Genomic DNA, 13,462 nt, shown 5'->3' with positions numbered 1-13,462 from the left:
AATAACGGGCAATATAATGGAATTCATATAGGGGTGTATAATTTAATAAGAACATACAAATCTAGATATATACATATATCTATATATATAAAACGAAAACAAACTTGTTACTCTATGAAAATAGTTTTATTCTTTTCTCCTGCATTATAAATATAAGGACGCAGCAAATACGATATCCCGTTTTATAAGTTTGATCGCCTCGCTAAATTTATTTTCTAGATCTGTATTTCCGATACCTTTTGCAGCTTGACATAATTGTCGAAGTACCTCCTCTAAACGTCGCATACACCTGATAATAGATCCTGAAACACGTGTTTTATGCATATATATGTCACAGAAAAATACTTGAGTTTATTATCATCACATCACTGAAATATGCTAATATATACATTACCTTCAAATATATCTGTCATTTTGCAAATTTGTAAAAATGTTGCGCCTTTACACCAAGCGTATATAACGTCCATTAAATACGGTTTGAATCTATCGACATATGCATCCTCGTCTAATTCCAGATTGGCCTCTGTCGATACCTTCGCTATTCGTCGAGCCAAGTCCTGCATCTGCCTAAGCGGACCACTTAATTCCTCTGTACTTTTAGGCATTTCGTTTGACTTTTCGTCACATACAAAACAACTGATTAACGCTACCATTTGTGGCACGCTCAAAGAATTAAAAAGACCATTAAAAATCATCTCAGTCATTAAAAGCTCATCGGCACCGTTCAGCTCGCAAGCTACACGTCCTTTCAATTCTATAACGTCCGCCGATGTGCAATACGCCATTCTCCTTAAAACTCGCTTTCTACATTTCAGTTCGTCCATTTGAAGTATCGACTTAGCCTGCTTAAACTCTTCCTTGGCTTGCTTAAGTTGCGTAGCCAATTCTTCCTTGTGCAAAAATTGTTCGTATAATACGTTTACATTGGGATCCTGTAAACAATCAAATTTAAAATGAAAAGTCATATTATTTGAAAAGCTTAATTAAAAGAAAAACATTTGACAAATTAAGATATTCCACATAATAAAAAGTTTTCAAAGCATTTATACAAGAAGGCATTTTAAATGCAAATATTTCAAGTACGTAAATATATTGCCACACAATATAAAAACTATCTCTTACCTTGTGCAAAGGATGTGCATATAATCTTTTCTCTAACACTTCAATTTTTTTGACAATATCTTTAAAAGCCTGATCCTGTATATGCATGTCTGTAATAGGGTTGAGTAATGGTATATCTTCCGAGTATCTCTTTTTCACTTCTCGTATCGATTTCAGTACGCTCTTCCTATTATCAGGCGGCCTAAGATCCTTTTGATAACGCAATCTAATTGAACTGATTTGCGAAATTAAATTATGCAAAACAGGAACTACTTCCATTTCGCCTTCTTCACCATCGCGACATGGAATTGGATTGCCTTCTTTAGATTCTTTCGATAAGTGAAGTAAAACGTCAATGACAATAACAGTCTTGTCCTTTACTGGATTTTTCGGATTTTTCTTTTTAAAATTCACTACCATGCCCCAATCGAACGTGTTTTCATTTTTCACCTATATTAACAATAATAATAATAATATAATATACAACACAATAAATGAATTCCGCTAAACATTCTGCTGGATATGGCTTATAATAAATTTATGTTAAATACATACTTTTACTAATCTTCCAGACGTTAAAAACGGAACCAAGTACTCCGGTCGTGTTAGAAATGATTGAAACTCTTTGCTGAGCCGATTGAGTTGTTGGCGTACATCGTGATAAGAAGCAATCTCGTCATATCTGTCCACATTTACGGTATTGTAAGCGGTAGATAATTCTTTTACCTCTGAAAACGTAAAAGAAATTAACAATACACCTTACAATCTTTTAGCTACTGAAATGGCTAAATGGCAATAACGCTAAATGGCAATAACGACTTACTGTTATACAAAGCTGGAATACCAGCTTGATTTTGAAACTGAAAGAAGCTTCTTTCCAACATGTATTCTGGATTAATCTCTTCCACTCGGAGAAGATTAAGAACCATATTATAGGTCAAGTGAAACGCGGAGTTGATTGGATCTGGTTTTCCTTGAACGATAGCTTTACCAACGACGGGACTAACTTGCTCGTCTATCATCAATATGACAATTCCTTTGTCGTCGAGACCTCTTCTGCCGGCGCGACCGGACATCTGAATGTATTCACCCGACGTGATCCAACGAAAGTCCTTGCCATCGAATTTACGGGGTGCCGTAAACAGGACTGTCCGTGCCGGCATGTTCAGACCCATCGCGAACGTTTCAGTGGCGAAAAGCGTTTTGATCAGACCCTCGCCGAATAATATCTCGACCGTCTCCTTCAAGATCGGCAAGAGTCCACCGTGATGGATTCCTATTCCACGCCGCAAAAGCGGCAGCAAGTTCGTAACTTGCGGTAACTTTTTGTCGTCGTCATTGAGAACGTCTACCGCATTGTTGAAAACCTCGTCTACCAGTTTTTTCTCCTCTAACGTGTTCAAATCCAGTTTGGCCATTTGCATCGCGTAAACCTCGCAATCCTTCTTCGAAAAACTGAAGATTATTACGGGCGCGAAGTTTCTCTCCATGATCATTTTTACCATCTTGAAGATATTCGTTTGCCCGCTGTTCGTGGCACGTAGACCACCTTTGCGTCCTTTCATGTCACCTTTAGCCGCGTCACCCATATTTTGTAGGCACGCCATGGCTCTATTGAAATTTTCCTCCTTGAATTGGCCGGTCTCGTCTACAACCTGTTTTACGGTACATAGAATCAGTATATGGATAGGCGGTATATGGATAGATATATCTCTCTTTAATCGAGCAGGTACGATTTTTCATTACGGATTACTACTAACCAGATGTATACCATCACCGCCAACTGGAAAGATATAATGTTGCAACGGAGTAGGTCTGTAGTCCGTAGACACTACATGGCAGGGTTGATTGTGCAAATGCGTCACCCACTCCGCGAATTGTCGTGCGTTTGGTATAGTAGCGGACAGAAATACATAATGTACATTGTCCGGCAATAGGATAAGCGTTTCCTCCCACACCACGCCTCTCTCTTTATCGCGCATGTAATGAATCTCATCGAAAATTACCCAACCAACTTCACGCATTACCTATGCAATAAGCATTGTATAAATATACACATGTTTTTCCTTCTGCACAGGATATCAACGTTTAATAATATTTGGATAAATAAATATCGACTTTATATTGATCAAATGATTTGTTACTGAGCATTGATGTCATTTGTAAATATATTCGTTATTAATTTTATATTAGCTATCTAAGATATGTATATATATTGTATATATAGCTAACATATAGCTAACATACACTTTATTTCTATAATCGTAATAAAATCAAATTAAACAAACCTCTGAACCTCTGTAGAGCATATTTCGTAAAATTTCAGTAGTCATGATTAGTATACTCGCTGTCGGATTTATAGTAACATCGCCCGTTACCAAACCAACATCCTTAAATTCCTCGTGAAATTCTCTATATTTCTGATTGCTCAACGCTTTGATCGGAGTGGTGTATATTACTCTCTGCTTATCCCTGAGAGAACACGCTATCGCATATCTGTATGAAACATACAAGATGGCGGAATAAAACCATTTAAAAAAAGTTCAGAAAAATTTACTCTGAAAAATAAAATATGAAACGCTTACTCAGCCACGACAGTTTTACCAGCTGACGTATGTGCGGAGACAAGAACCGACTGATTGTTCTCAATGCATAAAATTGCCTCCTTTTGAAATGGATCAAGTATAAATTTATATTCTTTGGCTGGCTTGTCTTGCTGATGCTCCAAAGGTACATACTCTTGATTAGGAGGGATAGCAATCTCGTGCATACAAGATTCTACAGTTTCTACAGTATGCACTTTTATACGACATGCCACCTCCTCTAGGCTAAAGAAACAATGTTGAATGTAGTCTTTTTTCTATAGCACAATTGTGGACTAAATATATATGTATGCAGACGTAATCAATTGTTAATATTTATTAATATTTATATATTATATATCAATTATTATATTATTAATATTTTAATAATATTAATAATATTAACCCTCCAGAGTGCCGGGTCGCTCATGACCCACACCTTGATTCTGGTTTTGTTTAGACTGTACGGCTTTACCATGGGTCAGAAGTAACCCGGCGTTTGCCTTCCGAGGGTTAACTAAGACAATTTTATTGATTGTTCTGAATAATCAAAATAATGTTGCGAAGCTTTACTTGATGTCATCCAAGACAGATTCGTGTCGCAATTTTTTGGCAGCTGACTTATCGTCGTCTGTATCAAGTTGTCGCTTTACTCCTGTCTCTGGCTCGATTTTCCTGCACACATGTTTGTTTCAGATAAGTAAATTTTGTTTAAATAAGTGCTCCGCGATGGAGATTAACTCTAGAAATTAGGTTAGGTTACGCATTAAGAATCGCTATACTTACTTTACAATATGCGGGATCTCCGTATCGTCACCCTCTGTATCGTGCTCATCAAAAACGTCAAACAAGTCTTCGGTAAAATTCGCCATATTTTAAAAATTGTTATTTCAACATAATAAAACGACCACACACGAGCGTACGATTGCGTACGGATCGAATGCGTAAGCAGAAGAAAGAAGGAAGAGGGAAGAGGGAAGCTTGAGCTTGAGCGGCTGAGACAGTAGAGACACCCGAGACCGAGAGAGGCCATCCCGGTCGACCCGGTCCCGTGATTTAAAGTTGGTATAACTAACAAAATCAATTTTTAATTTATAATTAAAATTTGAATTGTAAATTACACAGAATTTAATTCACAAATCAAAAGTGATTTGTAAATTAAAATTTGATTCGTGATTTAAAGCTGGTACAATTAAAAAACTTTAATTTTAATTTGTGAATTGCATCGGCTTTAATTCATAATTAAAATGAATAATTTGATTCGTAAATTACACAGGCTTTAATTCACAAATCAATTTTGATTTGTAAATTGCACAGGCTTTAATTCACAAATCAACATTAATTTTCATGTTACATTTATTATAATATAAAATTATTATTATAATACACACACACACAAACAATATAATATAATACAATATAATACAAAATCAATAACATGTAAAATTTAAAAATTATAACGATATAAAATAAGCAAATGTAAGACCACATAAAAAAACTAATAACAAAAAAAAAAAAAAGATGCCAACAGTACGCGGTGTTCCCAAACGGTCACCCATTTAAGTACTAACCGCGCTCAACGCCGCTTGACTTAAGTGATCGGACGAGAACTTGTAGGTTTGGCGTGATTTGACCGTTGACGAAAGTATCTGTCTTAATGAAGAAAAGATACACTTCTTCATCAATTTTCCTGGCTGTAGGACGAGAACTTGTATGTTCAGCGTGATTTGACCGTTGACGAAAGTATCTTTCTTATGAAGAGAAGATACACTTCTTCATCAATTTTTCTGGCTGTAGGACGAGAACTTGTATGTTCAGCGTGTTTATATTATAAATGTATTATTATATAATTCATTTCATTCAATTCATTATAAATGTATTATTATATAAAAAATAAAAAATAAAATAAAAAATATTATATAATAATACATTTATAATATAAACACGCTGAACATACAAGTTCTCGTCCTACAGCCAGAAAAATTGATGAAGAAGTTTATCTTCTCTTCATAAGAAAGATACTTTCGTCAACGGTCAAATCACGCCAAACCTACAAGTTCTCGTCCGATCACTTAAGTCAAGCGGCGTTGAGCGCGGTTAGTACTTAAATGGGTGACCGTTTGGGAACACCGCGTACTGTTGGCATCTTTTTTTTTTTAAGTTATTAATAAAGGCCTTCCATTGCCCCCGCCAATTCCGCGATCGGCGGTTCTGTTTTATTTACAATACGGTTTTTCCACATTTCTATTATTTATTTTATTTCTCTTACAATTTACTTTACAATAATGTAAAACATTATAAAAGAGTTACATTACAAAGTTGATTTGATATACAATAAAATTATACAATATACAATATTTCTTTTTGACATGAAATTACATTTACAACATTCGGTATACGTACAATAACACGAAAGTCTCACAATGTTAAAACATGTGGCTATTATGTTACATTTCTTACTAATTATTAAATAACTATAGTCGCAAGTTTATTTTACTTTATTTTTAATTTACGCGAGCAATCACGACCAAAAAAATCGTTAATAATCTTATTACTTATATTATTTAATCAACGAGAATGTCTATTGTTATTATATTATAATTTTGCGAAACTCAAAAAAAATGACCAATACGCGAAAAAATATACAAAGCTTCGATAAGGCAATAATCAAGCTGAAAAATAAAACAAGACCAAGCCACTTCCGATATATGTAACTTATACATATAATCGATTTCGCTCGCTTATTGCCGATGCAACGATCGTGTCTATAAACGTGAAAATAACACGATATTTGCATTAACTTCACGAAAATGTTCCATCGAGACCAATATAGAATATGGCGTTTTAAATTCTAATTTCTATAGTAATTTTATAACGGATGATAATCTGTGTGATCAAAAAATAATAAACTATTAATTATTTGACATATTCATAGTAACCAAGACGTGAATGTCAACTTTTGTGAGCAAAAATTTTATACGTAAATGATCATTGTCTCAGCATCGAACGTCTTTTCACACTTTTATTTAATAAATTATATTACTTACCACATTAGTGACAATTTTTAATACAAAATTTTGAGTAAGAAATCTTCCAAATTTTTATTAACAATCTTTCAATAAATAGGAACTTCTAAAGTTTTAAAGTAAAATAAAATAAAAAATTTACTAAACACGTATCACATAATTTCCGTCTTATTGTACGCATCCGATTACATAATTATAATATTATGTAATTTTCATAGTTTCGATATATAAAATTATTAATTGATTTTTGATATATATATATATATATATATATATATATATATATATACAATGTATACATAATACATAATACATAATAATTACAACATATATTTATAAATATTTTAATAATTATTGCTTTTTTCTATTTTTAATCACACCACTTTTCTATACAGACCAATTATAATATTATATGCATGATTTTCATATTTTTGATATATAAAATTATCAATTAATTTGATATATTTACAAAAAACACGATGTAATACAATTATCTGTAAAAATTAGTATTATTTAAAATTTAAATTAGTATTTAATATAAAATACTTATACTTATTTTTTAACATAAAAATTATTTAATATAAAAATTAGTAGATATTATTTAACATAGGTACATTTAAGTTGTTATTATTAAAAATGTAATAATAATAAACAATTATATTTATTATTATTATATTAAGGATAATGTATTTATTTTATCCACAATTTTTTCTATTGAATTATATCCCCTTGTCCCTGCCTCCCCGAATCCCCCCCCCCTACCTACCTACCCGTATACCTATATATCTACCGGTATTCCAATCTATAGTCCTATAGCTATCCATTTTCCTACCTACCCGTGTTATAATCTATTATACAAAGTTTTTTAATTAAGACCGCGACACGATTTATATAAGGTGTCTAATTTACTGGTTAATCCAGCGGGATATCTGAACGAGATATGGTCTCAAAGTGACACGATCACTCGAGACGTTGGAAATGTGGAATTGGGGGCTTTAACACGCGCGCGATTGAGATTTAATTGTAGTTTTTCCAATTTTGCACGTATATATTTGCGAGAAAATATAGAAAAAAAAGAAAATAGCCCTTTGGGACAAATAAAGAGATATATTAAACTATTTTATATGTCACCTTGTTCCATCATAGTGGTCAGTGTTGGTGTTGACCACTTACCTTTATCGTATCCAATCTTCTTTCTTCGGGCCAGATTGAACTTACCTCTGTCGCTCCTGGCCATATACAATCTGGTCGCATTTTGACCAGATTAAAGAAAAGGAGAAACATTCTTTCCATTTTTGGATCATTATCATCGCCAAAAGATAATATTACGTTCGATTCGAATTACGCGCGAGTCTCGATTGTATCAAAATTGTACAACAAGAAGTTAATTTAAAAAAATGTGCAGGTATATATATATATTAATTTATAAAAACTAACTGCAACAACATTGAACATTGAAAAATGTTTCTATCACTTAATTCCATTATTATTTATTTAAGAATATTGAATAACCGTTTCTTTGTGATCCGTTCTTTTAATTTGGAATTGTAATCAAGTACAAGAAAAATTTGATTATATATATGAATATCTCAATTATATCCAGCGAAAAATTGAAATTTTGTAATGTAGACAAAATTAAAAAATTAATATAATTGAAAACTTCTCGATGTAAAAACCGACCGCGAAAATACGGAAGATGCGTGATTGCGCATGTTATTCATGCGGCACGCATCTTGAAAATGTATCAAGGCAAAATAGATGACGTGAGATCCAGAAAAGAAACTTCCCGCACAATTGATATTAAATTTGATATTATTAATAATTAATCAATAATTGAATTTTATAATTGAATAATATGCAAATCTTTATAAACGTACATATCGATATAAATATATCTCCTTATATTTTACATTTTCTACTAAAATTATTTTTGATATAACATATTCAGCGTTTCTCGGTAGAATATTAAAGATCTCACGTCATATATTGGTACATTACTTGACTGGCATAAAGTCAATTTTTTAACAAAAAATAGGTGGATAGGCTACAAAAAATTAAGGTAAAATCGATGCTTTGTTAAAATAAATTTGATCACGTTTTCTATAAAATAAATTGCATAATGAGACCAAAATATGTCTTACCCTTTTTATTCATGCTTGTATTTATATGTATATGCATAAAATATTAAAATTCTAAATATCTACATATACGATATTGTTTCCTAGCATCGATTTATGTCATATTTAATCTTGGATAAATATAATATGGGAAAGAATAAATAAAGGGGTATATATATAAAAATAACATATACATCCTAACTAATTCATAATTTTTCCCTATCTACAGATATATATATATATATTTTTTTTTATAATAACCACCTAACAAAATAGCTTACTTATTCTTACCTCTTTTATTAAAAAAATATCATTAAAAAATTTATTTAATAAAATTTAATAAAAATTGTATATTTCAAAAATCATTACTTTGTCATACTTTTTGTTTCTCTTGTGTTTCTAATATATTTATTAGATGTAAGTATAAGAATTGATCTACGTAACAAACTTTCGAAAATTTAATCTATTATATGTATCTTATACTAATAATTCAAATTCGCGAAATAAAATTCTAATATATTTCGATAAAATATTTTGTCATATATTTATTTCAGATTTAAAATTTTAATCAAAAATTATTTATATAAGACGCGGCACGTCGTCAACATAATTCGATAAAGGGTGAAAAGCTCTTTGCGAGCTCCGTGCGTACGAAGTGTGCAAGTATCTCTTCAAGCAAAATCGCACATAATATCAATAAACCGCAGTGACATCAAGATTAAATATTTTCCGCAATTAGTTTTAGTCTATCCAGTTTAAGGCAACAAATCTACGAGATAATATTTTATACTATAATTGTCATACATAATTCGATTTGTACCGGAATACGTTTACTCTACATTTGATCGATCGTAGATTTGTTACCTCAATAAAAAAAAAAAAAAATTCTAACTCACCGACTCGATGCGCAACGGGCGGAGTTATTCAGCAACGTAGCTACGGTGAGACACTGTAACATACGAACATAATTGAAATTAAAGAAACATTCAAAATAATCAATATTTCAAAAGATAATTCTTATTTGCCTCTAAATTCGTTTTTCACAATGTAAAATTGATATTTAATAATTTCGTAATATTATCTATTTTCCAAAAAAGATCTTTACAAAAGTAAAATTATATAATTTTTCTGTCTTTAATTATTTCTAACTAATCGAGATAAGACAATTCGAATAAATGGAAAAAAAATTATTATAGATAAGAGACGATACTCACCCCAAGGTTGCTCCGCCGATGCCCGATGTCCCTCTCACGATCAGACCTCCTCCTCCTCTCGCCGCACAGGACACTCGCGAGAAACACTCGCGGATAATCAACTACACGCGCGCGCGGACTAATTTCAGTAAAAGTCTTTCTCGCGCGATACCGTACGGCACTCCCGTTTAAAAAAGTCCTTTGGTCCGCGTACTCGAACGGTGCGCACTCCCGAAGCAAACGCGACGAACCGGCTGCGGTTTGTTCGTTCAATTAAATCGGCGGACGAGGGTACGTTAGAGCTTCCCCCGTCTTTAAATTTTTATCCAAGCAGAACGAGAGTTTTGGAGCGCCACACGGAGCACAAACACTTCACGCCTGTCCGAAATTCATCGGGAGAATGATCGAGCTCGGTCCGCGCGTCGACTTTGAACGTACGCTGCTCTGAAATCGGCGGACTTCGTTCAACGGTCGCGGCACTGCGACTGCCGAGCCGAGAGTGCCGAGTGCCGCCGTGCGCCACGCGCCACGCGCCGCGTGCCGCGCCGGCGAGAGGCGAGAGCGGCCGAAGGCGCCCGAAGGCCGAACGTGATTCGGCCGGATTCGGGGGCTCTCGGCTCGACTCGCCGCGCGGCGCGCGCGCCGCGCGCAAGTAATACGAATACGTTAAGGCTATTCTACAATTGCGTAAGCGTAAGGTTGTAGGAGTAGGAGTAGTAGTAGTCGTGAATGTTGTACAACGGTTCAGTCTACAATAAAGTAACGATACGTTGTAAACTTGATTACAGCAACCAATCAGAGTGCAGCGGAAAGTACAGAGGTCAAGGCACTTCCGATACTCGTCCAGCACAAACTTTTCATTTGTTGATCTTTGTGTGAAATGCATCGTTTTTTCCATAATAATTCGTTGCTTCTCACCAGCCCAATCAATTCTCTACACGATAATAAGTTTAAAAAGTTTCATCTTCCTCGTACTGAGCACTTTCCTCGTATTCCATGATGAAATACAATAGAAAAAAAGAATACTTTCGGATGCCGAGAAAGAATGTTATAACTTGACTCTTTAGATCTTTATAGCGGTCTTCGGTTCGGGATCACGTTACTGTTTCGACAAAAACAATTATGGCAGCGCGCGGCGTGATGACGCGTAACAGCACTCTGATTGGTTGGCTCTTACGTTCACATCTGGCGTAGTCGTGAAAGATGAAGTTCAACCATCTTCCACAACACGCTTTACGACCGCAGTACCGCTCTACAACCACGCCGTACAACACTCATACAACCACTTACGACCACGCTTACGCAATTGTAGAATAGCCTTTACTCGTTGAACGTCGCGGTACGAGTGGCGGGTCGCGGGTCGCGCCGTGACGTTGTCGCTCGTGTAATTTTTCTTTCTCGCGAACGAAAAGAAATCCTCCGGATACAGTGTGTGTGTGTGTGTTGCAAGCTGAATGTACGCCGAATATTCTGTATTCCGTTTCTTCTCGTGTCGACTGCAACGTCCGCGACGAGTAGGGGATGGCCGAAATGAACGTCCGTACGCGTCACCCTCCCGCTCCTCCCGGCTGTGATTTGACGGGTCTTCTCCTGCAATGTGCCCTGATCGGTAAGTGAATTGTGCACGATAGACAAATGATTCGAAGCGCGATACATTCGAATCTTTAATGGAATCGTTGTCCCGCGTGTCGCAATGAGACGATAACCTCTCGGAATTCGTGTCGTACGTGTGTCTCTTGCCTTTGCCTCCGTTTATTCGATTTCTACTTCGAATGAGCGAATCGCGTGGAAAGACGCTTCGGTGAATATAGCTCGAACCTCTCATTGAGCACGGGAATTAATATGACCTGTTGAGTGATTAAAGAGAATGTTCGCGCGTTTGGCGTTCTCACTTTGCTTGTCGCGATCGCGAACGATCGCGAACGATGAGGGAGCGAGCTTGCTCCAAAATGCGTATATATGAACGTCGAGAGTGCGAATTAACAAGCTCAAAGCTCAAACGTGCAGTGTATATATATATATGTATATGCGAATACAATTCCGTTTTTCATTCAAAAACAGACACGTAGTTTGCTCGTTCACGTAATTCGTTAAATGTTTAAAAATGTTTCAAATTTATTTGTATGTGCTCCTAATCTAACTTTGTAGAAAATTAACATGTTAAATTTGTATCGTTTGTAAAAATTTCGTCGCGATCGTTATTGCATCGTGTATATATAGATATGTATATAATTGTACACACACACACACACACACACGCAACAAAATGATGTTTTATCGGCAGTTACTACGTTTACGCGAACGTATAAACTTCTGTAGTAACTTATACGATAATTCACTCGTTTACGCGAAAAAAAAAATCCTGTTTACGTGAAGGAATTATCGTAAGTTATTACAGAAAAATAACGCTCGCGTAAAAACGTTGTAAGTGTCGGAAAATAAACGTGGCTATAATACATAATACGTAGTACCAATTTCGAAAATGGATGTACCGATGACGGTAGCGAAGGGGCTTTCGCCGGGGGCATGTTAGTATTTTCACGGAGTTAGCGATCCAGATAAGTATAAATATCTGTGGGGAAAAACAGATCTGAAATTTGCCACATATTTGATACGTATTATTCTTCACATTTCCCATATTCTTCCACGTCGGTGATCGATTGAGTCTTTTGAATATACTTTTGTATTATACTTTTTGCAAGTCTGGACAGATCTTTAATTCCGTTGCTTTAAAAAGATCCACTTATTTCACATATAAGCGCCGAAACTTTAAGAAATTCACACTTATTTGGAGTAAAACGATATCGATGATGAGAGAAGTAGGAAATGATATCTGATTTACAAGTAAAAAATATATATGATTGATATCAAAGACAAAATTTGTAAAATTAATCTTATATATTCTTTAGAAATTTTTTATGTAACAAGATCCGTACGTGATTTTTCCGTGATTTTTCAAGAAAGATAGAAAAAACTAACAACGATTGATTTATATATAATGTATCGGACACAAAATTAATTGCCCTTTAAATCAGATTAATTTTGTTAATTTATTAATAGATTTAACCACATAAAAAATTTCGAATAGCCACGTGGTTCTTATTAAAAAAAATAGTAAAGTTGAATTGAATCTCAAGTTTTAGAAAGTTCTTCTATTGCCTTCATATTTTATCGCTTCCTTTTTAATTGTTATTTTTAATGTTTATCGGGGTACGGAATGACACACACGCGTAAGAGAGAGTTGCGTTGAAAAATTTATTAAATATATTCAATAAATGCCGCGCGTCACAAAATATTACATATTGTACAACATTTCTTGTCGATTCTTTAAAATATCAATTACACATATCACACGGGTGTTCAGATATGAGCGGTGCCTTCTTCGCGATAAGTGAAGAAGAGCTCAGAAGACTGGCCACTAAGCATACTTAACATTATAAAAT

At 34.5% G+C, this 13,462-nt stretch overlaps 2 protein-coding genes and 2 pseudogenes across 9 annotated transcripts in view; 2 read left to right on the top strand and 2 right to left on the bottom strand.

The window, feature by feature from the left end:
- Positions 1–21: 21 nt before the first annotated feature.
- Mtr4 (exosome RNA helicase Mtr4) lies at positions 22–4,659 on the bottom strand. Of its 2 annotated transcripts, XM_077411760.1 has the most exons (10): positions 4,470–4,659; positions 4,257–4,358; positions 3,687–3,929; positions 3,390–3,597; positions 2,862–3,128; positions 1,925–2,756; positions 1,657–1,829; positions 1,123–1,551; positions 395–932; positions 22–302 (listed from the first exon to the last, which is right to left on the bottom strand). In XM_077411760.1, exons 1-10 carry the CDS (start codon positions 4,553–4,555, stop codon positions 145–147), a joined length of 3,036 nt encoding a protein of 1,011 aa, XP_077267886.1. In that variant the 5' UTR covers positions 4,556–4,659; the 3' UTR covers positions 22–144. The 2 variants fall into 2 exon arrangements, with proteins under 2 accessions (XP_077267886.1, XP_077267887.1); XM_077411761.1 differs by lacking the exons at positions 4,257–4,358; positions 4,470–4,659 and adding an exon at positions 4,090–4,236.
- Positions 4,660–5,205: 546 nt separating this feature from the next.
- On the bottom strand, positions 5,206–5,324 carry LOC143900695 (5S ribosomal RNA; annotated as a pseudogene).
- A 385-nt stretch (positions 5,325–5,709) lies between these two features.
- Positions 5,710–5,828, top strand: LOC143900691 (5S ribosomal RNA; annotated as a pseudogene).
- Positions 5,829–11,371: 5,543 nt separating this feature from the next.
- The window catches only part of LOC143900420 (uncharacterized), a 50,515-nt gene continuing 48,424 nt past the window's right edge, over positions 11,372–13,462 (top strand). For 6 of the 7 annotated variants that reach the window (XM_077411747.1, XM_077411749.1, XM_077411748.1 and 3 more), the window contains exon 1: positions 11,372–11,628. In XM_077411747.1, the coding sequence (XP_077267873.1) occupies positions 11,615–11,628 (14 nt within the window). In that variant the 5' untranslated portion in view covers positions 11,372–11,614. The remainder of the gene's footprint in view (positions 11,629–13,462) is intronic. The other variant, XM_077411750.1, reaches the window with a different exon arrangement.

The sequence above is a fragment of the Temnothorax americanus genome, unplaced genomic scaffold (genome assembly GCF_048541705.1).
Source record: "Temnothorax americanus isolate GAGA-0224 unplaced genomic scaffold, ASM4854170v1 Scaffold3, whole genome shotgun sequence".
In the NCBI taxonomy this organism is placed as follows: Eukaryota; Metazoa; Arthropoda; class Insecta; order Hymenoptera; family Formicidae; genus Temnothorax; species Temnothorax americanus.
The sequence above is the reverse complement of the archived record's forward strand: the minus strand, read 5'-3'. Positions and strand labels throughout refer to the sequence as shown.

Bases quoted from the DNA above. Each gene is read 5' to 3' on its own strand.
- Mtr4 (XM_077411760.1), bottom strand. From the start codon at position 4,555: ATGGCGAATTTTACCGAAGACTTGTTTGACGTTTTTGATGAGCACGAT. The intron at 4,359-4,469 runs GTAAGTATAGCG...ACATGTGTGCAG, and splicing joins GAGATCCCGCATATTGTAAA to GAAAATCGAGCCAGAGACAG. The intron at 3,930-4,256 runs GTAAAGCTTCGC...TTGTTTCTTTAG, and splicing joins TCTGTCTTGGATGACATCAA to CCTAGAGGAGGTGGCATGTC.